A 22729-nucleotide genomic window follows, 5' to 3' on the forward strand; every position below is an offset into this window, starting at 1 on the left:
AAATTCGAAAAGCTTAAGTGGTCAGACAATCACAGACAGACTTTTTACAGTTAATCACGGACAAATACATTGGTTGGGAATTGAACCAAGATGCTCTTGTTAGCGTCGTCACTAAAGCCTGTGAATAATAACACAATTAATATTATCAGGTGGAAATAATAACACAATTAATATTATCAAGAGGAGGATTATTTATCAAATTATCGCCTAGATACCCATAATTTCATCCCAACAATAGCACATTTATAAAAAAAAAATTCTCTAAATGAGTCATATAACAACAGAATACTAAACTTTAGACCGCCTACAACAAGCGTTCCTTGATTACGCTACGTCGATTGAAAACTGATCTGATTTTAAATACATGCCTTTTTAACATTTTAAATTATTAAAATATATCATTTCACCTTTAACCATTAATATTATTGGATTTGTTTAAAAGAATAATAACGTGGCATATTAATGGATAAATGATTAAAAATAATAAAAGCTTAATTTTTGTAGATTTATTTATTTAATTAATACGGAATATATTACAATGATACTACAATATAATCAAGCAAACCACGATCTTATAAAACTCGATCGTGCATGCTAATTAATTCATGACACAAATCTCTACATGATGCTGCAGCTCTCTTGCTCATCACTGCGCACCTTGTACGGGTATGGATGATAGTACGGTTGCGCGGGGGGTTGGTACGTATAATTATAGCTCAGCGGCGGCGGCGACCAGGTGATCGCGTCATCGTCCTTCCAGTAGGGGCCGACGCTGAGGAGCTCGACGCCGACGGGGCCTATCTTCTTCCGCAGGACGACGATGAGCTTGACCGAGTCGATCCCCTCCCCCACCACAATCAGCCGGTCTCTGTCCCACGACACCGACACAACGCCTGCCGGAACCATGATCGATCGGCATTTAACGACTGCAAAACTAATGAATATTAACGAAATAATTAATTAATTACCGGGAAATCCTGAGGTCGTCTGTAGTGCTTTGGTTCGCTTCTTTGCATCCGACGTCGGCACCCTCATCACCACCTCAACAACCAAAAACAAATCTATTTAAACTAATTAACAATGAAATTAATTAATTAAGAAGAAATATCGACTCACCTTAACCATCCTTGATTTTGGCTGATTGAAAGAATGTAAAAAAGTCAGAGAAAACGATTACTTTCTTGTGTTAATTGTCATCTTAGGCTATTTAACAAGCCTATTTATAAAGATTGTTAAAAGAATATATGGAAAAATATAATAATAATAATTAGATTATAAATATTCACCGTGAAGATTTTCTTAAATATTTTAAGAAGCAATCACACGAAATCGAAAAATTACATAAATTCATCATGGGAATATTCCCTCACATTGTCTATTTGTCACATCCTTCAAATTGTGTCATGTTCAGGACCGTCTCAAAATTTTCCGAGGCCCTAGATAATAATAATAATAATAAACTCTTTAATATATTTTAAACATTTTTGCTCAAATTTTTTTCATTTGAATTTGAGATTAAGAATGACCGATTTAAAAAATAATAATTTATTTTTTAAAAAATAAAATATTATATTTATATAAAATTTAGTTTTCTCATTAATATTTAGATAATTTTTTAACATTGTTAAATTATTTAATCTTTTTAAGATATTATTGGATTTAAATAAAATTTTATTAATTTTAATTTTGAATTTTAATTTTTTAACTCTGTGGGTTTTTCTCTCTTTTTTTTATCACTTTTACAAAAAAATTCATAATATTTTAAAATTTATTATTAAATCATTATTTTTTTTAAGCTTTACATAAAAAAATATAAAATAATTACTTTAAAAAAAATTAGGCCTGACGGCTGATCAAAGGGCCATCCCAGAGTAGGCTCTAGTTATAACTCCATAACTACTACAACTAAAGTTGAACATGTTTGTACAATTTCCCTAATCTTTTTCCAGAAGGTTAAAACATCTAAATCCTGTTTGGAATCAGGAACTTAAGTTATCGGTTTCTAAAAACTACGGGGCACTAAAAGTCGCAAGTTAATCCTCCTCATACTTGATCAATGAACTTTTGTATCCTATATATACACACACACACGAATGCTTCCTAGAAATGTTCATGTAAGATTTTTGTTCCACAAGCAGCAACTATTTGATAACGACCTGATTTCCTCCGATGATCCGATGGGCGAAACCGAGGTGGACCTCCAACCAATGATCACAATTGCGAAAAGTTGATTTTTCTCGGTTACGATGAAAAGAGAAAAAAAAATCATTCGCAAGATAATTTTTTGTTGTCCAGTCCAGGTATAGGTATCTACTTCAAACCGACTAATTCTGACGAATTTGGTCCCATTAAAATTTCTTATTAATCATCAAAATAAATTCGAAAAGATCCAAGTGGCCAGACAATCACAGCCAAACTTTCAAGAATTAATCACTGACAAATACTTTTGTTGGGAAATTGACCCAAGATTCTCCTGTTAGTGTCACTATAGCCTGGGAATAATAAAATAATTAATATTATCAAGAAAAGAATTGATTTTCACCCCCGGACTATGGTGCAGCGAAACAATATCAAGTTGTCATCCAGACATTCATGTTCCATCCCAACAATAGCACATTTACAAAAAAATTTCCTTTAAATGAGAAGCATAATGACAAAATGCTGGACTTCTTGACCGTCTGCCACAAACGTTTCCTGATTACTCTACGATCGATGGGAAATTTTCATGGGATCAAACTAATCACCCCAAGTACGGCCTTAGTTCATCGTAAGGAAAGTCATTTTGTCTTACATTGACACAATAAGTACCTGTATAAATTCCCCCCATAATTTATCTACTAATATTTTATCGTAAGCCTAGCAATATTAGAGTGTTTATGATGAACGATATCATCTTTTACTTATAAAAAAAATAAAACCAAACAAACAAAAACAAAACCGTCTACTTCTAGATTTAGTCGAACAAAACTTAGACACTTAGATTACCTAAAAAATATATATACGAAGGGAATCGATTCAAACATGAAATGCATTCCTGTGACTCACCAAATTGTACCTATTTAACAACCTGAAATGATCAAGGTCTAGGTTTCATTTGCGTGAAAAGAGTATCACAACAATGTTCGTGTCTAAGCGTTCTAACCGGCTTAAGCTACGTGTTAAGAACCATGACAAGTGTGCAAACCACCATGTGAATGCTAATATGAATTCCGGACGTCGTAAAAAGTGTTATCACAACTACAGCTCATCTGACATATTTTTAAGAGCAGGAAAGTGCGTGGATCTTGCAGATAAAAATGGATAACTGTCTCTTTTTTGTCGGCCACTGGACAACGAACAGCATCTGTTAAAACTTCTGTGATTAGTCTATCCAACCACAAGAATTGCCTCGACTGGAGGAAGATGAATGTGGTCCAGATGGAAATCGAGGGAAGTTAGCTTGGTCCCTCCTTGCTCCATGGATGTTGTAGTCATATGGATCACTTCTCCCAGGAAACTGGCCGAACGGGACCTCACTAATGGGCCTTGCATACTTTGTCATATCAAGATGTGGAGCATACCGATCCATCACTGACGACGCAGGGCCACCTGTGAATTGGCCATAGGAAGGGGGAGTGTATAGATGAGAATGTGTACTTCCTAGCAATATCATTAATGTTGTCATTCACAAGATTTTCGGAAATGTCATTACCTCCCGCTTTAAAAGAAAACTCTACTCCAGTAGTTAAATGTGAGTCTCTTTCCTGTGGAGCTACAGATGATGGTTCCAACGGAAGATGACTTGGTGTATTTCTATTCTGATCGGGCAAGATGCTCATGTCTGATAACTCAACATCGTTCTTCCTCTCTTCCTGCGCCTGACCCTTTTTCTTTCTTCTCCTTTTACGAGAAATAGTGCTTGCATGTCCGGGAGAGATCTTTCTCTTGGTACCATCAGAGCTTTTATGGTTTTCATCTCTAGCTTTTTTCTCTTCTAAAGTGGCATCCTTCACCAAAATTTCAGCTTCCGTATGGTCCTCTGCTGGAAGACTATCTACTGGCTTCTCTGATAAAATTCCTTTTCTGAATGGAGGCCCCTGGTCTTCGACTATGTGTCCCTGGCGTGCAGCTATTCTTTTGTGCTTCACTGTCCAATCGTCACGGCTCCACAGATTCAATGGAGGTGGACTCAAATTCCATTGTTCCAATTGATTATCATTCACATCGACAGAGCCGGGCAAGTAGAATGACTGAAGAAAAAAGATTAGATACAGGTCACTCAAGGTCATACAAGGCATTCTCATACTTGACACCAGACAATCCAGATGTCTACATACCTTGCCTGAGAGACTCTGACTATCTTCCCATATTAAATCATATTTACTTTGTTTCTTATCAAGTCTGTTAATAAGGAGAAAATGAAACATTACACCAGAAATTTACTCACCGAAAGAAGATGATACCAAAAAAATAAAAATTGAAACAAGATAATAAGGATTAAAGATGGGCAAAATTCAAAAGAGCAACCCTGTTTCAAAATAACATCAGAAGAGTGTTTCATCCTATACTTCATCCCAATATGGGCATTATTCCAGCACTATTTTAGCACGTTTGGTCAAAACTATTACAGTGTAGAGCAAAATTACTTTAATTAAGTCAAAATCACTACACATGCAACATTGTTGTATCAACAATACACTTATTTCAACTTGGTCAAAATTGCTCACAGTTCAAACTTGAAGCAATTTTAGTCAAAACTATTACACGTTGTACCAGTTTTGACCTACGTAAAACAGTGTATAACAGTTTGACCAAAATTGCTCGTAGCAGTTTTAACCAACACCGCTACAACAGTGCTGGAACATGGATATTTTGGATGAAAAAAGGGATGGGGTGCCCTTCTGATATATTTTCAATATGTGGGATCCTTTTAACAATAACGAAAATAAGGGGTTCCCTTCTGATTTTTGCCCATTAACAAATGTACCTTTCAGTCTCCTTCGGAACTATAAGAATAACCAGCTTCGGCTTGAACTTTAGTGCATGATCTATGAACTTATTGGCAAGAGCTGCTTTAACACCAAAAGGGGGGTTGAGACCCATGATCTGTTTCAAAGATTTAAGGAACTTAACAAATGGAAAGTAATACAGCTTTTGCTGAAATTTGAAGTATATGTTGCTATACTCGACAGACATATGATGTGTTTTTAATTAGGAGTATTTACTTTGGGTATTATAACATTATTACTTGATAATTCTCTTATTATAACAAAAACAGTATTTTATCCCTCTCATTTAGTATGAGAATAAGTAGACTCTTCTAGGTTTAGGAAAATCTTCTCAATGCTTTAAGAGGGAGACAGGTGAGTCTGATATGACGACATAGCCTCCCTTCCCCTCTTCAAAATCCAGACTTCTCCCTTCTCCACTTTTTTCCCCAACAGTCACTCTTTCTCACTCCCCTTTTCCTTCAACAATGAGAAAGTGTCAATTTCTCTCTACCCTCTCTGTTAGCTAATTTAGCAAACACCATGAAGCCCTGACTTAGCACCTCCCTCTCAAGCACAAACTTGTTCGTATGATCATTGCACGAGGCCACAAACTAGGAGTAATCCTAGCAATCATGTGTTTATGCACTTTGTCACCAGGAAACAGCTGCATATCCGATTGAGAACTCAAAGCAGCCCCTATAACCCTACCGCATCCACACTACTTCCTGTGCCCCACCCACAAGCTCATCTTTGCCTTAGATTAGCATGCACATCTCAACTTACAATAGCTACCTGTTCCTTCATGATAACTTCTAATCCAACACCCAATATGATTGGTTGTCACAATCTTACGCGCCCTAACAGGAAAGGAACTAAGGGCCAATATCAAGTTGGACCGCCACCCAAGTGATGCTCTGACAGTGAACCTTTCATGTGCGCAAATAGCCTCAACTGACTCACTATAAAAGGATACCTTCTTGGACCTGAACCAGTTTCATTTCGAGCATAAAAAATGCATGAACCAAAGCCCGACCTTATAGAAAAAACTCCTAACTAAAAATATTCAGGCGGGTTCTGATTTCAGCCTTTTCAGGTTTCTGAATTTTTCAGAATTTATGAACGTTTTCTTTTGGGAATTTTAGGTTTTATACTTGCAAAATTTTAGGTTTTATAAAAATTGTCACTTTATGGTGAGGATAAAATACAATTAATGCACAGATCATTTATTATTATTTTTGTCTTCATTACCACTTTATAAGTAATAACTATATAATATATAATTATATATTCATATGTATAATTGCATAAATAACTAACTGGCTTGAGTCAGTTTCTTCTAGTTTTATATAAAAACTGAAAGACCTAACCCAAAGCCAGAATATATTTCGTGTCTTCAAAATCCAAACAAAACACCATTAAAACCCAAGAAAACCTCAAGTTTTGGTTTGGTTTGGTTCTTTTTTTAATTCAATACAGGCTGGATATGTCTAATTTTTTACCCACCCCTACTTAGAGTAGATGTTGAAACTCCAATGTAATTTTTATCTAAAATACCTTTATTAGTAATCTCTCTTATTGTCAATGTCTCTCTTCTAGCATCATCCTCATTCTCTTGAGGAATATTTTTCCAACAATATTAACTCCATTACAAAGATAAGTATTTTTCTTGCAACCCTTCATGATTTATCACTTTGTCTATAAAAACTTCAGAATCCTAGGGTATCCTTAATTTGAGCAAATAAAGGAAGAAGATATAAATTCAAGAAGATTTTTCATCATGTCTGGCAATCAACTCTTTTGAAGATCTAGATCATTGCATCATGAAAACCCTCGACCATTACAATAATATTCCATTGTTATGTCAGTTTATTTTTCCATTAGTTTTTAACAAGTTGGACATAGATAATAACGATACTCTAACTTGAGAGAGTGCTAGTTCCCAAATGAAGTATTTATTTTTTGGGTATTTGGTCAAATCCTATACGTGGTGTAATAGTTTTCTTTTAATTACAAAAACATAATTATATTCTTCTAAACTTGTGAAATATCTTACCAATTTTGATCCAGTTGGCAATTCAGTCATCCAGTCTCTTCTTTCAAAATTGAAATCATTCTGTGAAAAACAAACATCATTGGTAAGTCGTACAAGAAACTAAACATAGCAATGTCGTTGATACGGTTGGTAATGGGGGGCCCAAAAGGAAAGGGTGAGAAGGGTCAAGGCCATATAGTGGTCAAAAGTCAAGATGATGTGGCAGTCAATAGTCAAGTTGACTGGGCAGTCAATAGTCAAGCTGACTGGGCAGTCAAAGTCAGGCATATGTGGTATTCAGAGGTCAGGCTGACTTGTCGATCAAGGGGACAAAGTAGTCGAAAGACAAAGGGGGACGACAGGTGAAACACACGGTACAGGTCGGGATCGACAGAGCTGTTCAGAGACAGCTCGATCTACAGGCCTACGTTCGAAGGCCCGGAACACAAGTCACACGGTACAGGTCGGGATCGACAGAGCTGTCCAGAGACAGCTCGATCTACAGGCCTGCGTTCGAAGGCCCGGAGCATAAGTCACATGATACAGGTCGGGATCGACAGAGCTGTTCAGAGACAGCTCGATCTACAGGCCTGCGTTCGAAGGCACGGAACACAAGTCACACGGTACAGGTCGGGATCGGCATAGCTGTCTAGAGACAGCTCGATCTACAGGCCTGCGAGTCGAAGGCCCGGAGCATAAGTCACACGTACAGGTCGGGATCGGCAGAGCTGTTCAGAGACAGCTCAATCTACAGGCCTGCGTTCGAAGGCCCGGAACACAAGTCACACGGTACAGGTCGGGATCGGCAGAGCTGTTCAGAGACAGCTCGATCTACAGGCCTGTGTTCGAAGGCCCGGAGCATAAGTCACACGATACAGGTCGGGATCGGCAGAGCTGTTCAGAGACAGCTCGACTGGCAGGTGACGCTTAGAGGCTGGATCTGATCGAAGGAGGCGAGGCAGGTGCAGGCCACAATAGATCGGATGAACTAAGCCGTGCGGAAGCCGGAGAATCACAATTGTCCGTCAAGGGGTAATCATTACATACCAGCAATATGTGCGAAGGCGGAGGTTTCTAAACGAAAAAGATGCCCTCATAACCAATAGCAGCCTGACAGATGTCCTTCATTACAAGACAAAACCCATGTGTAAAGGTGGAGGTTCCTAAACAAGAAGATGTTTTCGCAACCAATAGCAGCACGACAGGTGTCCGGGACTATACGACAAAACCCCGCGTCTAACGTTTTCTGACATAGTTGCAGGTTCCAGAAGGGAGGCGGGTGCATAAAAAGGGGGAGGATCCTTCATACGCGGGTACGCTCTCGCATCACTTTTTCCCACAACTTTTCACTTTCAGTTGTTTTTTGCTCTCTGTGTTTTTCTGGGGAAAAAAATACCTGACTTGAGCGTCGGAGGGCCGGACCCGGGGACTTTTTCCCTGGGGTTTTGGTCTCTAACGAAGGAGGATCGTCTGAGCGTGTGCAGAGGTCTGCAGCAGCGTTAGCCGCCCGTGAGAGCCGGATCACCCATGACTTTCCGTTAACAATCAGGCCACCGTGACCAGCCTTCGTCCGACTCAATTTTCGGACAGGATCAGTCGTACATCCATATTTATACGAATAGATATTCAAGTAGGCAAACGATTCCACTACATAAAGAAAATGAAAGAGAAGAATCTACTTTTGTAATATTGACTTGAAAAGTGTTTCTGTAGCCATTCCTAACCAAATTAATCCAAACAGGGCATTTTTAAATTGCATTCAATCTAAACTAGTTTCGTCAAATTGCAAAAACAATCTCCTTTCTCCAAGCAAAGAGCTTTTTTCCATGACTCAGTGCAAGCAAATCAAACAAATGCCGGAACAACTTTGAGGTCACCAAGGTTTAGAATGGGCAGCAGCACAATTCTAAATGTTACTCCAAACTAGAAACCAATGTATGCTGGAATTTTGCACAAGGTAAAAGAATCTTAATTGTGATCAATTAGATTATGAAAATTTTCTATCAATCACTGCATCCTCCCTGTCCTTATTTTCTCGTTATCTTTTCCGCCTCAGAACATATTATAGGTGCAAAGAAGTTCAAATTGTTCAACATAGCACAATGAACCATAAATTCTGAAGAACAGAATAATGATTCTCAATGAACCATACATTCTTTCTAGTTCATCACAATTCAGTAAGTTCTGATGTTAACAGACCCAACTGGTTGGCTGGTTGGGTCTAACATAGTTTCTTTATTATTATGCATACTAAGTCTGAAGGTTAAATTTCACTTTTCTTATTCTGATAGATTATAGTAAGCTACTGAGAGACTTCTATATTTCTAATGTGACATATAAGCTGTCACATTAGAATGGTACGCCTGTTATATCCTAAAAAGAAAATTATTTCTCCATCAGCACTACAAAAGGCAATTACCAACACACAGCATGTGCACATGCAAGGGTAGGCAAATAAGAAAATCTATCTATTTTTGTAAGATGCATTCCATGGATTTCTCCATCTTGGGATTGCACAATAAAACCTGACTTTAAACCTAGTCTAGTTGTGTGTAGTGCTAACTAGACCTATGCCAAAACAATTTCTCAAGCTACATTACCTTTTGCCCAGCTTACAAATAACTTGCTGCATGAAACAAACATTAAAATTGATGAATGTTATTTAACTAAAAAATGAAAATGCAGGATATACAACATTTAACAAAAAGAGAACAAAATCACTTAAGAGTAAAATTGGCCCAGCACACGTAGCCAAGCAAAGATATATTTAGGACCCATAACTACTATAGTTTATGAAAGCAGAGGTTTCTCAAATAAGTCTCTGAAAATCTTTGAAATTTGGCGAATCAAACATGAAATGGCATGCCTACAATTATTGATAAACATGGGTAGGATCAATATCAGAACAGGTACATATTACAAAGATCAAAAAAGAAAACTGAAGAAGACATTTTTATTTTTCAGTTCTTACCTTCGGTTGTATGATATCATAGTTCTTGAAATTGCATTTCTTTCCAGCAGAATCAAGCTTTTCTTTCATTAAAATGCTGAAATCATTAGCACCACAGCGGAAATCAACCATCTGGAGATAAACATACACATTCAAGAGGTGACTTGTTTTAGGAGGGGATCTATCATTCTATGCTGCAATAATAAATTAAGCCATCAGAATGCAATCCATATTAGTCTTCACAATTTTGTAGCTGTGGCTAGAAGGACAAGGATTATAGGGAAGATCATCTTCTCATAAAACAAATTAAACTAAAGGTGCAAACAATATAATTTATACAAGGTATTTCTTTCTAAGAAGATTTTACAGCCCACTCTACCGAAGAAGCATATGATGATAATTTCATGCATTTAAAAAGTTTTCATTTAACTAATCTATATAATCAGAGTGAGCACAATCAATATCTATCTCTAACTCGAGGAGTGCTAGACTAGTTTATCATAACTTGCTGAACTATTTTACTCATTACTTAATTACTTGTTTCCTCTATGTATAGGTTCTATTCAAAACAGTTCTTATATCAAGTTGCAACAATGGCATGATAACTTTCCCCATGAAGGGAACCCGCATCAAAAGTATAGTCATATTAAAGTAGAGAAGTAAAATTATCCAAATGTAATCATTTCAAGGTGGTGGATCTCTCCTTCTATGAGCATGTAATAACAATCTATACAACGTGTCACTACATTGACAATTCTAGAGCAAACTTTAAGCCACCAACATATAAAATCTTGCTCAAATCCATAAGCTAACTTCAAGATTGATTACATCTTTCTGAATGAAATAAAGGTAAACTAAGAATTAATTCATAACTACAGGGCACGGACTAGTTTATCATAACTTGCAGGGCACGGACAGCTCCTGTGGAGCTTATACCAGCTAATTTCTTTGCATTTCTACAGGCCGAACAGCTCCATTTGGGGCTTAGAATAATGTACTCTTTTAGTTTATGCAGTAGACGTGGAAGTTATGTCTAGCAGAATAGTTTTATTTCATTAAGAATGCACTTTTCTTTTAAATTGCAATAGGCCTGAATCACGTATATAGCATTTCAGTTTAAGTCTTTATTTGTTATCACATTTATGTGTACAACCCTTCCATGCTATTACTAAATAACAGTAGCTTTGTTTGTTATCAAATGAACATGGACAATCTTAACAGTAGCTTTGTGTGAACACCAGTAGCCTTAACAGTCTTCAGTGCTATTAGTTGAACATAAGTAGAATTCATTTGCTATTAATTAAGCATGATCAGTTCCCTTTGCCATTAGATGTGCACAGTGATACTTTTTAGTCTCTTTTGCTATTAGAATATCTTGAGCATGCAGTTATTAGTTTCTTTGCTATTACATAAGCATGAGTTTCTATCTTTAAGAACTATAAGCAAGAAAGACTAAGGTTTAGACTTGATTTCAATTCCAGAATATTGAATATCAAAAGCGCACACAAGGTGTTTGCTTAAATGCCAAGTAAGGGCAAGTATAAAGAAGTTATAGTTAAAAAGAAAGTATTTTACTTTTAAAGGGCATGTACCGGACACAAGGTCCAAGGGATGGGCTCCAAGTTGCCCCTAGGGACAAGGCCTAGAAGTATCTTAGTAGTTTCGGGATTAGCTACCTCGATTCTTATTAAGAATGCGCACTAAGTGGTACAATGCCGAGCCCAAAAGAAGTTTATTATTATTTTGAAGTATTAAAGTATAAGTTTGAAACAAATGAAACGAGCTTCAAATCTGTCTAGAATTAGAAAGTTAGTTTTCTTGTTATTTGAAGCATGCAGTAGTAGTTTCAATTGTTTTCTTGCTATTAGATTATTCAGCATGTTTAGCTTTATTTGCTTTCAGCATGCCGTTATAGTTTTATTCTTATGAGCATGATTAGCTACACATGTTTAGTATTTCAGTTAGTATGATTCCTTTGCTATTTAGGAGCATGGGTAGTTTTATATGTTAGCATTCAGTTTTAGCATGTTTTTATTTATATACATGCATATCGAGTTTTTGTGAGTAGATAGCACTCACTAAGCTTTATGCTTATAGACTGCACTTCCTCCTACTGCAGATAAAGGAAAGGAAAAGATTTAGTAAGGAAGGCGACAAGGTGGTGGTGATGAAGGTGTGTGATGGCTGGACTATGGGGAGATCAAGAGTTTGCTAAGGAATTGTTAAGACTTTTCTGTTTAGAGTTCTTTAGTTTTCTTTAAATGCTATTATGAGTCAAAATTGTAATTAAGTTTATTCCGCATTTGTAGTTGGGTTCTATTGATGGAGTGATATTGTTGTTTGCTATTATTAGGGTAGTTTCCTTCTTTTATTTGTGATATTATACTGCGTGGTTGTGAAGATATATGTTCCAGCCGCTTGTGGCTGAGTATAGTTTGTTTGTATTGATGATTTAGTCATCGGTACAGGGGAGATTTTGCCGAAATTTTTCGGTAGAGATTCCTCGTGGTTTTTAATTATACCGGTTAAGTAGAGTTAGTAGTTAAGTAACGGTCACTCTTAGAGAGTAGTAGTAGTAGTAAGAAGGGTGGTCGTTACATATCGCGTCTGCCTCGGCAAGGAGATGGCCATCATGGATATGAAGACGGTGGCGGTCGCGGTGGTCCGTCACTTCGATTTCGAGGTGTTGGGCGGCGAAGGGCGGAAGACTCCCAAGTTCGCACTGGGGCTCACGGTGTCGCTTGCTGGTGGGCTGCCGGTCCAAGTTCGTCGGCACGACGAGCAACGCATGCCATCGATAGTGATGCGTCAGCGTGGGTTAGACAGCGGCGATACTCCTACGCGGCGTTGATGTGGGGAAGGTAGTAGGAGGCAGTGAGGCGTCTCTTCCTGTGGTGGTGAGGCCCAGAGAAGCACGAAGCCGGAACTCCATCCCACCTCCTCCCCTTTTGTGGCTGCCGCCTTTGAAGGAAAGATGACCCCTCCTTTTTCCTTTCGTGGCGGCGGAAAACCAAACGCCAAAAGACCTGCTCCTCCCTCTTCTGACCTCCTCCTAGCCGCAGAAGCCCAAACGCCAAACCCCACTAATGTCATATGACCAAACTATCCTCCCTTCCATCTATCCTCATCTCATCATCGCATCATCATCACTTCGATTTGTGTTAAAAAAATTATTACTTACATATATAAAAAATTTGAAATAATATGAAACATTATCTTATCTGTTCTTCTAATTTTCTTAATTATATTATCTTCTTAAATATTATTTTTATACGTAAAAGCAACAATTTTTTAACATGAATTTAAGTTTTTAATTGATCGTTATAGTGTAACAATCGATTCAAAATTGTTATCAGCATAGTAATATTTTGAATTGATTACTCTACTATAACAATCGATTGAGATAGATATAACTGAATACGAAGGGGGAAGGAGGAAGGGGGAAACCTAGACATGAATACTGGATTTGATAATTTTAAAATTTATTTATATAATTAGAATATTCGATTATAGTAAAAGGTTGATTATATTTTTCCCAGATATATTTCATAATCTATCTTCAATGTGTAGAAATGAATTATGAAATCGGTTTATAGCCCATGGTGAAGTGATTAGGAGATGGTATGATTAAAGTATTCGGCAACTTTATCAACTTGATCCAGTCATTTGTTAAAATTTATTGTGATGGGACATTTTGTTTTACCCCCACCATTTATCTTGTTTTCCAAAATTACCCAAAAACGTTTAAATCGTGCTAAATAGAGCCTTTTCATAGTAAGAAGAGAATTCGGAAGCCAGCCATGTGACAATAGCAGTACGGGTAGTTTGAAGGATATTTATTTTTAATAATTTTGATCGATAAAATCAGTAAATTTTAAAGAATGAAATAATATTCCCACAGCATATACAAGAATAAAATGAAATCCTACCTAAGTTTAACTATAAATGTATAAGTTTTTATTTGTATAAAATATTATAACATCTCTCAATGAAATTATCTGTATATATATATTCTTAGTAAAAGTGAAAAGACGACTCTTTTTTAATTAGAATTATAAAAAATAATTTTTTATTAATCATCATAATAACTTCTCTTTATTTTTTAATAAAAAATTAAGCCACATATTATAGTAGCTATAAATTATTATAATATGTCGTCGGGCCATAATACCACGGTAAAATATTTAGATTATTATTGAGGTATTCATGATTTGAACCCTAACTACGACATATCAATAGAATTTTTTTTCCAAATGACAGGCGTAATTAAAAGATGTTAAATTTTTGAATGACGATCGTGTGTACTTCTGATTTATTCTAGTGATCGGTAGAAAATATTCAGACCAGATCGGTCATCCCAAAAATAATTAAGACTAATTGGGATTATCAATTTTTTTTAAAAAAATATTATAATATTATAAGATCGGATCTAAGAGGGCCTACGGTTTCACATTTTTTATAAATTATTATAATATTTTTAATGAGACTAAATGATTTATCATTTACAAATTATTATAATATAGTCTTTTGGGTCACGGTCATTCTTAGAACGCTATCATTTAGGTATCCATGATTTATTTTTTTTCTTTAAATAAGATACACAATTACATGCTAAACTTCTAAGTCGGTTGTGATTGCTTCATGATTTATCGTGAGTGACGGATTTCATCATATTACATAATACAATACGGCTACGGTGTATCTCAGTGACGGATTTTATCATATTGCATAAAATCATATTGCATAATACAATATAACTACGTACGGCGTATCTGACGGATTTCATCATATTGCATAATACAAATTATTACAATACGTTATTTGACTAGCTAGTATTAACTTGAATTAAATAGGAACACTAGATATAAATTATAGCTATTATATATTATAGCAATTAACTTTTCTAATATAATATGAATATGTTGGATTGAGTTAACATACTATTGATCAATATTGACTTAACTTAAACAAGATATTATTTATCATACGTTGGAATAACTATGAATATAATAGCTACTGCACATTCTAAACTAAATTTAAGTTTTTATTTAACTGGGAGAATACCTAACCTGAATACCACCAAGTCAAATTTTGAAAATCAATTATTATAATTATAAAATATAAAATCAAATAAAAAAAATATCAGATGTATAATTGAGTTTAGAACTCTTTGATCTAATTTCTGTTTTACCTGCTCCATTTTTTTTAATCTTCTCATGCACTTGGGGAAGTTACTTTGTATTTTTTTTTTTTAAAAAAAAAAAAGGCTGGAGTTATGTGAGAATGATCCAACTAAACAGTAGTTTCTTTTTAGAAAATTAAATAAGAAGAAGATGAGAGGGTGGTCAATTAGGTTGATGTGGAGGAGAAAATTAAATAAGAATATAATTGTTTATTTGTTTTTACTTATTTATACTATTTTACATAGATTATTTTCTTTTTTTACTAGATCTATATTGTTCATAATTACTGCCAATTTTTCATGACTCCTAATTTCTTATAAAATTTAGAATGTCTTAAAGTCCTCTTTAAAAAAATTTGTGATTGTCTAGTATTTCGGCTAAATATCATAGATAGTTAAACCAACAATCAATGAACGAGTTGATATACGCGCTCTTCAGAGATTATTGGTGAGGAGGATGAAAGGACTTGAAAGGTACTCCAATAGAGAATTAGATTTGTATCAGAAATTCCCCACAGGTCACTCCAACGCTCAAGTTAGGATTTACTTGAGGTAATATACGAGAGTAAGAAGATAGAGAAGAAAGAGAGAACCTGATGAAGTTGTAGAAACTATAGAGTAAAAAATTCTTTGTCCTTATTCTCTCTAGGGTTTATATAGTTGTCAGAAGAATATATTCTTGTTAGACGTTGTAATGCGTATTCCTCTATCATCCTCGTATGAGCTAGTGTGGGAACTAGATCCAATACTCGTTAGTTGTCTTCTCACTCACCCAATGCCACGTGTTTGAAGGAAGGTATCTAGGGGACTATATTTCATAACCCCTTAATCGCTTCTTCATTCACCTAGTGCTACATGATTTGAATAATTCCCCATCATTGTTCATAACTTCTAGGAAAATAAGCTTTGTCAATGAGGGTTTAGTGTGGATATGATCCAAGAGTGGATGAGAAAATAACGTCAATGTAAAGTGGCCTTGAGGATAGATGAAGTTGGCTACTGAGTGCTGAGGCTAAAACAATGACAATGTCAAGATATAAGACTAAGGTTGAGACTGGTCGAGTGATGTCGAGGTCTGAGATTGAGACCCGGATGATGTCAAGATTGAGATTGAGGTTGAGGCCAAGACCTGGGTAATGTCGGGTTCTAAGACTGAGACTAGGATTGAGGTTGTAGTCGAAACTCGGGTGATGTTGGGATCCGAAACTGAGATTAAGGCTGAGATGTAGGTGTTGTTGGAATTTGAGACTGATATTAAGGTCGAGACTCGGGTGAAAACGAGACTCAAGATTGAAACTACAATCAAGACTGGAGACAAGCGACCAATTCTGTCTTCTGCTTGGGCTCTAAGTCCGCATCCATGAAAGTAGTGGCCTCCGCTCGGCTAGGATGGATCTGGACTTCTTCTTTTTCTTCGTACACGAGGGCAGGAGGTTTTTCTGTAATAGTGTTTACCTTGAGTCACGGACTCTTCCGAGCGGCTTTGGCCTCGGTCTTGACCATCTCGACGTAGCAGAGCCGAGCGACAAGTTGGTCGCCCTTGAGTTCTCCAACCCGATCATCTACCGGGAACTTAATTTTCTAGCAGTAGGTAGAGACTACTGCCTTGAACTCGTTGAGGGTTAGTCGTCCTAGGATGACATTGTATGCTGAGGGGGTGTCCACCACAATGAAGTTCATGGTCCTAATCCTCCTGAGCGGCTCCTCTCTGAGTGAAATGGTTAGTCTTGTTTGGCCGATCGGCAAAACTTCATTGCTAGTGAATCCATACAACAGGGTCGTCATAGGTAGCAGCTCACCTCGGTCGATTTGCAGCTGATCGAACGCCTTCTTAAAAATTATGTTCATCGAGCTTCCTGTGCCAACAAAGATATGGTGAATGGTGTAATTAACGATCACCGCTCGGATGATTAAGGCATGGTCGTGAGGGATCTCGACTCCCTCCAAGTCCTGAGGTCCGAAGCTAATCTCGAGCTCGCTCGCCCTCTCCCGGCTGCATCCTACTGCATGGATCTCAAGTCGTCGCGCGTACGACTTCCGGGCTAGATTGGAGTCGTCGCTAGTCAGTCCACCGGCGATGATACTTATTTCTCCTCGGGCGGCATTGATTCTATTTTCTTCCTCCCTAGCAGAGTGCTTATTCCGATCGTTCGAGGCTCGGGAAGGATTAGCACATTCCCTTTGTTGTTGATGTTGGTACCATTCCGGCGACCTTCTTGCGTCTCCTTGATGATCAGTGGACTGGTGTCTATAAAATTACACTAGTACACTATGTGTGTATTGAGCAGGACCATTTGAGGTTGTTCGATTTATACTGACTATATAAAATAACAGAACCTCTATTATTATGGATGTGTGTACTCTTAATCCCGATATAATAACAAACATATATACTTAGTATTTAGTTCTTTAACTTATCAATGAGTGAGATTTATTCGTTAAATCAATAGGCTCAATGAGTTGGGAGATAATACCATTTATATGGTGTGTTGTTGATTATAAAGGGAAACTGTGTCCTATTTAATTTAGGTTAATGATGTCCCCTTGAGGAGCTCATAAGGATTATTATATAAACCCTACAGGTGGACTTAATTTGACATGATAATGAAATTGAGTAGTACTACTCTTGGAATTAGATGTTAATTAATTGAGTTGTCAGTAACTCATTTAATTAACGGACATATGATATCTTAAACACGGGGAGATTAACACACTCATGATAAGGAGCTCCTATTGTAATATGAGATTTGTACGGTAGTTCAATAATAACCCTTTAGTGGTATGAGCTATTATTGATGGACTTGGGTTGGGTGTTCAGGCCGAACATAGGAAGCTCAAGCCCATCAGGAGGCCTAAACCAATTCCTCCTCTAAGTCCCTGTTGCAGCCTCTATATAAAGCCTCGCATCCACCCATCTGGTTTGGTTTAACTTAACTTGGTTTGGTTTAACTTAACTTGGTTTGGTTTAATTTAACTTGGTTTGGTTTAACTTAACTTAGTTTAATTTAATTTAACTTGGTTTGGTTTAACTTAACTTGGTTTGGTTTAATTTAACTTGGTTTGGTTTAACTTAACTTGGTTTGGTTTAACTTAACTTGGTTTGGTTTAATTTAACTTGGTTTGGTTTAACTTAACTTAGTTTGATTTAACTTAACTTGATTTGGTTTAACTTGGTTAAAGAAAGAGAGATTTTTTCTTAACAGAATTAGTTTTAGAAAAAAAATAAAAAGGAGATTTTTTCTAAAGAAAATTCTATTAATTTTTCTTTCTTTGTAACTAATGGCAAGCCTATAAAAAAGGAGTAGGTGGTGGTCCCAAAACCTAACTTTCTAATCTTCCTAATCGTCCTCAAGCCCCTTCTCCACCTAGGGTCGGCGACACACATCCTTCCCTTTGTGGTTGGCACCCCTCATCTCCCCTCTTCCCCCTTGGTGGTCGGCGCCACTCACATCTTCCCAAGCTAGGGCCAGCGCCCCTCCCCTCATCCTTGAGGGTCGGCACCACCTCCACCAAGGGTCGCGCCCCTTTCCTCTCCTAGCTAGGGTCGGCGGCACTTCTTGTTCTTGGTGGTCGGCGGCTTGAAGAAGGGAAGAAAAGCAAGAAGAGGAAGAAGATGAAGAAGAAGAGAAGGAAGAAGATTAGAAGGTGTCCCATCCTAGCGACTCTTTTGTGGTTGGCGATTTTGGAAGAGAAGAGAAGAGGGTGGTGTCGTCTTGGTAGATCTTCGCCCACACGGCGTTCAAGAAGAGGAGAGGAATACGACAGAAGATCTTGAGGTCTTTAGCTACGAAGAAAGGTATAACTAGTTCTTTAATTCCGCTGTATATCTAGTTTCATTTTTCTTTGTATTGATTTTGCATATCAATTTTGAATACCAACACAAGATGTCAGCGATCTTGTGCTTCGAGCAAGGTGCGCTTTGGTCAATCAAGAACTTGTTTGATTGATCAAACACATGTCTGATCAAGCATGTAGGTTGCTAGGAAAGGTTCTGTGCTCGTATAAATTTTTGTACAGGGGATTTACATAGAACGAAATTCCAGCATCCTTCAGTTCGGCGGCGATACCCACCGGGAGCTGGTCGGCTGGCGACCAGCGTTAGGCCGCGGCAAGTCGTTATGCCCCGAAGGTGGAAGATATGATGAGCTATCCTCCATGTTGACCAAGTCGTCCAAAGTCATCTGATCAACGCTACCTATAGTCAGTGACCGGATTGCCTCGGTTCTTGATATCCCGATGTTCGAGGCAAATCCAACGAATATATAAGAGATATATTGATACGAAAATAATGAAATGTAATGTAAAATAAGTACGGTGACTTATCCTGATCAAGGGGGGCACTCAGGTGGGACACTGCTCGAGTTGTTGTAACCTAGAAGAGTAGATAAATGGGTTGGATGAAGATCTGACAGCACAAAGCCGGACGCGGCATGGACTCGAAAGGCGGCATGAAGGTCGAGACCTAGTAACGACACGTAAATCGAGATGTGATATCGATACGTAGGTTGAGATATGATAACGACACGTAGGCTGTCCGCATGTCCGCGTGGCGGGAGATCGCCACGGTGTCGTTGGTTTGGAAGGCGAAGCGATTGCTCCGGATTGGCTAAGAGAGGAAGCTTCGGGAAGCGATCAGAGTGGTGAATGTGCTGACCAACGATCTCATCGACAAGAGGAGGAAGCTGGGGTGCGCCAACGGTCAGGATCTGCTTTTGCGGCACGACGACGAGTACTTGCGGGACATCATGGTCAGCTTTCTCCTCACGAGGCGGGACACCGTCGCCTCGGCGCTCACCAACTGCTTCTTCTGGCTGCTGGCACGCCACGTGGAGGTGAGTGGCCCGATGCGGGAGGAGATCGATCGCGTCCTCTTGAGCGGCAGCGAGGCGATCTTCGTCATGGTGGATAAGAAGAGGGAGATGCAGTACGTGCACGCAGCGATCTTCGAAAGCATGCAGCTTTTCCCGCCGGTGCAGTTCGACTCCAAGTTCTGCACAGTGGACGACATGCTGCTGGACGGGATGGTGGTGCAAGTCCGTTCCTTAACCAGCTTATAGATGTGGACGGAGATGCCGACGGTGTGAGCAGCTTCGGCGGCGACGGAGAGGTTGTCGTGGTTAAACTACGAGGCCAAGGAAGACGAGCGCGGTGATGCTGACGACGACGCAGAGGCAAGCCCTGACCTTGGGCGGCTGCCGCATCACCCATCCCACCACGGTGTTGATCGGCCGCTTCGACCCCACTCCCATCGCTCTACTCTCCTCCTTTCCTTTCTCCCCCACCGCCACCGATTTCGATGAGAAAAAAAAATGAATGCTAGGAGAGACGAAGTAGCGCATGAAGGGAGGAAGAAGCGTTTTGAATCTTATCGATGGAAACGGGGGAGAAGCGTAAGATTTAAAGATGCTTTTGTGCGTGCGTTGGCGAATTGGAAGAAGGTGGTTTCAGGGGTGAGATTTTAGAATTTGTATCTCCGATTCGCATTAATCGCTTGACGTTTAACTTTTTGATTTAATTTCACGCACGAGAACGAAACGGTCGAACCTTGGGATTTTGATGCCCCTTATTAACTTATTACGGTAAACTCTGAACCAATTTAATTACAGCTGTAGAATATTCGAATCCGTAGATAAGTTTAAAAATTAGTCAATTACATATTCAGGGGAGGCTTGTTTGGGGGGTTTGGAATGAGAATTGAATGAAATTTGGTACTTGATTTAGAGAAATGATGATGGAACTCACGGATTCATTCCTCTAAATATAGGAATGGACCATTGCTGGGTAATATGAGGGTATAGGAATCATTCTCATTTCATTAATATTCGCAATCATTCCTATTCTCATTCTCATTCCCTTACCCGAACCAAGCGCCCCCTCAAGCTCCCTTTCGAATGATGGTTATATCAATTAAAAAATTTGATTCGTATTTAATATATATATATCCTCAAATATCATTTCATATATTATATTTAAAGTAATAATCTTTTTTTATATAAATGTGTCTGAAATTAATTATTACAATGTAGCAATCAATTAAAAAATTCATGATCCTGTCTGAAATTTGAGAAGACGGAATACTGATGATGATATGCCTACAATGCTGACCAAGTCGTCATGCCCCGAAGGTGGATGATATGATGAGCTATCCTCCATGTTGACCAAGTCGTTCAAAGTCATCTGATCAACGCTACCTACAGCCAGTGACCGGATTGCCTCGGTTCCTGATATCCCGATGTTCGAGGCAAATCCAACGAATATATAAACAACATATTGATACGAAAATAATGAAATGTAATGTAAAATAAGTACTGTGACTTATCCTGATCAGGGGGCACTCAGGTGGGACACTGCTCGAGTTGTTGTAACCCAAAAGAGTAGATAGATGGGTTGGATGAAGAGCTGACAGCACAAAGCCAGACGCGGCATGGACTCGAAAGGCGGCATGAAGGTCGGGACCTAGTAACGACACGTAAATCGAGATGTGATATCGATACGTAGGTTGAGATATGATAACGACACGCAGGCTGTCCGCATGTCCGCGTGGCGGGAGACCGCCACGGTGTCGTTCGTTTGGAAGGCGAAGCGGTTGCTCCGGATTGGCACAGAGAGGAAGTTTCGGGAAGCGATCAGAGTGGTGAACGTGCTTACCAACGATCTCATCCACAAGAGGAGGAAGCTGGGGTGCGCCAACGGCCAGGATCTGCTTTTGTGGCACGACGACGATTACTTGCGGGACATCGTGGTCAACTTTCTCCTCACGGGGCGTGACACCATCGCCTCGGCGCTCACCAACAGCCTTTTCTGGCTGCTGGCACGCCACGTGGATGTGAGTGGCCCGATGCGGGATGAGATTGATCACGTCCTCTAGAGCGGCAGCGAGGCGATCATTGTGATGGTGGATAAGATGAGGGAGATGCAGTACGTGCACGCAGCGATTTTCGAAAGCATGCAGCTTTTCCAGCCGGTGCAGTTCGACTCCAAGTTCTGCACGGTGGACGACATGCTGCTGGCTTGGATGGTGGTGCAAGTCCGCTCCTTAACGAGCTTATAGATGTGGACAGAGATGCCGACGGCGTGAGCAGCTTCGGCGACGACGAAGAGGTTGTCGTGGTTATGAACTACGAGGCCAAGCAAGACGAGCGCGGCGATGCTGACGATGACGCAGAGGCAAGCCCCTGACCTTGGGCGGCTGCCGCATCACCCATCCCACCACGGTGTTGATCGGCCGCTTCGACTCCGCTCCCATCGCTCTACTCTCCTCCTTTCCTTTCTCCCCCACCGCCACCGATTTCGATGAGAAAAAAAAACGAATGCAAGGAGAGACGAAGTAGCGCACGAAGGGAGGAAGAAGCGTTTTGAATCTTATGGGTGGAAACGGGGGAGAAGCGTAAGATTTAAAGATGCTTTTGTACGTGCGTTGGCGAATTGGAAGAAGGTGGTTTCGCGGGTGAGATTTGAGGATTTGTATCTCCGATTCGCATTAATCGCTTGACGTTTAACTGTTTGAATTAATTTCACGCACGAGAACGAAAGGGTCGAACCTTGGGATTTTGATGCCCCTTATTAACTTATTACGGTAAACTTTGAACCAATTT

At 38.9% G+C, this 22729-nt stretch overlaps 1 protein-coding gene across 1 annotated transcript; it reads right to left on the minus strand.

Moving 5' to 3' along the window:
• Positions 1-3332: 3332 nt before the first annotated feature.
• Positions 3333-10105, minus strand: LOC122007151 (protein ENHANCED DOWNY MILDEW 2-like). The gene is made up of 6 exons (XM_042562955.1): positions 9974-10105; positions 7024-7083; positions 4967-5085; positions 4317-4380; positions 3692-4229; positions 3333-3588 (listed from the first exon to the last, which is right to left on the minus strand). The coding sequence occupies exons 1-6, from the start codon at positions 10082-10084 to the stop codon at positions 3362-3364; spliced, it is 1119 nt and encodes a 372-aa protein (XP_042418889.1). The 5' UTR covers positions 10085-10105; the 3' UTR covers positions 3333-3361.
• Positions 10106-22729: the final 12624 nt, after the last annotated feature.

The sequence above is a fragment of the Zingiber officinale genome, chromosome 7B (genome assembly GCF_018446385.1).
Source record: "Zingiber officinale cultivar Zhangliang chromosome 7B, Zo_v1.1, whole genome shotgun sequence".
Taxonomy (NCBI): domain Eukaryota; kingdom Viridiplantae; phylum Streptophyta; class Magnoliopsida; order Zingiberales; family Zingiberaceae; genus Zingiber; species Zingiber officinale.